The 1,502-nt window shown below is 47.5% G+C and overlaps 1 protein-coding gene across 1 annotated transcript in view; it reads right to left on the reverse strand.

Annotated features, from left to right (window-relative positions):
• The window catches only part of LOC110334914 (cytochrome P450 2D3-like), a 5,075-nt gene that overhangs the window by 2,748 nt on the left and 825 nt on the right, over positions 1-1,502 (reverse strand). The window contains exons 2-3 of the mRNA XM_021216939.2: positions 394-565; positions 3-108 (exon numbers count right to left, since the gene is read on the reverse strand). Of these exons, the coding sequence (XP_021072598.1) occupies positions 3-108; positions 394-565 (278 nt within the window). The remainder of the gene's footprint in view (positions 1-2; positions 109-393; positions 566-1,502) is intronic.

Consider the following 1,502-nt stretch of genomic DNA (forward strand, 5'->3'; position numbering starts at 1 on the left):
TCACCCACCGCTCCAACGATTTCTTGCCCAGGCCAAAGTTGCGCAGGGTGGACACAGAGAATCGCCTCTGCTCTCGCCATTCAGGCCCATAAGGTGCAAGTACCACACCTGCAGGGACATCGGTGTGTAACCATGGACACCTGGCTGTGCTGCCCTCTCCCCACTTCATTTCTCTTCTCCTCTGGGATCAGTGTCCCTCATAACCTCACCCCTTCCTACCAAAAATATCCCTACCACCCTCCAGCATGCTAAGGAGGCTCCACAATGGATTTTAGGGACTTTTTGTTGGATGTCTTAAATCCATTAACATCTGCATCGAGCCCTGATCTTCCATTGCTCACTGTCCCCCTTGTGTGACTCTGATGCCATCACTGCCCTCACACTGCATTGTACCTTTAGCTTTTTGTCCATAGCCTAGTGGAAGTAAGATGGGCATTTCAGGGCGGTCAGCAGTGTTTTCTCCACAGGTCACCAGTGCTTCCTGTACTGCCTTCAGTCCGTTGACAAAGACCATGGGATTCATGCCCATCTGCAGGCTGAACACGTCACCATAGCGGTTTTGAAGCTGAAGTAAAGGGACAGAGCACTTCGGAAGTGGAGATGCCCACAGATCATAGAACCAGAGTCACTGTGCAAACGTGGGCAAGGTGTTGAGTGTGCACATGTGGGTTCCACTGTGTATTTGTTTGTGTAAACATGTGTGTGCCCACCTGTGTGTGTGTATGTTGTTGTTGTTGTTGTTGTTGTGAACCCCTACTCCTCACATCCTAGGAAAATGTTCTTCACTGAGCTCCATCCCCAGCGTGAGGCTGCCTACCATTGTGATGCCTTATCTTTTAAGTTCGGCAGAGGAATCATCATGTGATATTCCAGTGGTGACCTTGCCAGAGCCAGAAAATTATCCTGCGTTCTTTAACATGTCAACATTCATGAAGAAACTCTGGTTCCTTAACATTGGTAGTGAGGCCAGAGAGCACACAGTGGCAAGAGATTCAGGAAGGTACAGCCCCTCTCTCCACTCAGTGTCCTCACTGATATCCTACACGAAATCTCTTACCAGGGTAAGATGCCATATTTGGTAACCTATGGATGTATCTGAAGGATATCATCCTTAGTGAGATAACCCAATCACAAAAGAAGTCACTAGATATGCACTCACTGATAAGTGGATATTAGTCCAGAAACCTAGAACACCCAAGATACAATTTGTAAAACACAAGAAAACCAAGAAGAAGGAAGACCAAAGTGTGGATACTCCATTCCTCCTTAGAATAGGAAACAAAATGCCCATGAAAGGAGTTACAGTGACAACGTTTGGAGTTAAGATGAAAGGATGGACTATCCAGAGACTACCCCATCCGGGGATCCATCCCATCATCAGCCACCAAACCCAGACACTATTGCACATGCCAGAAAGATTTTGCTGAAGGGACCCAGATTTAGCATCCTCTTGTGAAGCTATGCCAGTCCCTGACAAAAGTGGATGCTATGCCAGTGCCACA

This window comes from Mus pahari, chromosome 17 (genome assembly GCF_900095145.1).
Source record: "Mus pahari chromosome 17, PAHARI_EIJ_v1.1, whole genome shotgun sequence".
Lineage (NCBI taxonomy): Eukaryota > Metazoa > Chordata > Mammalia > Rodentia > Muridae > Mus > Mus pahari.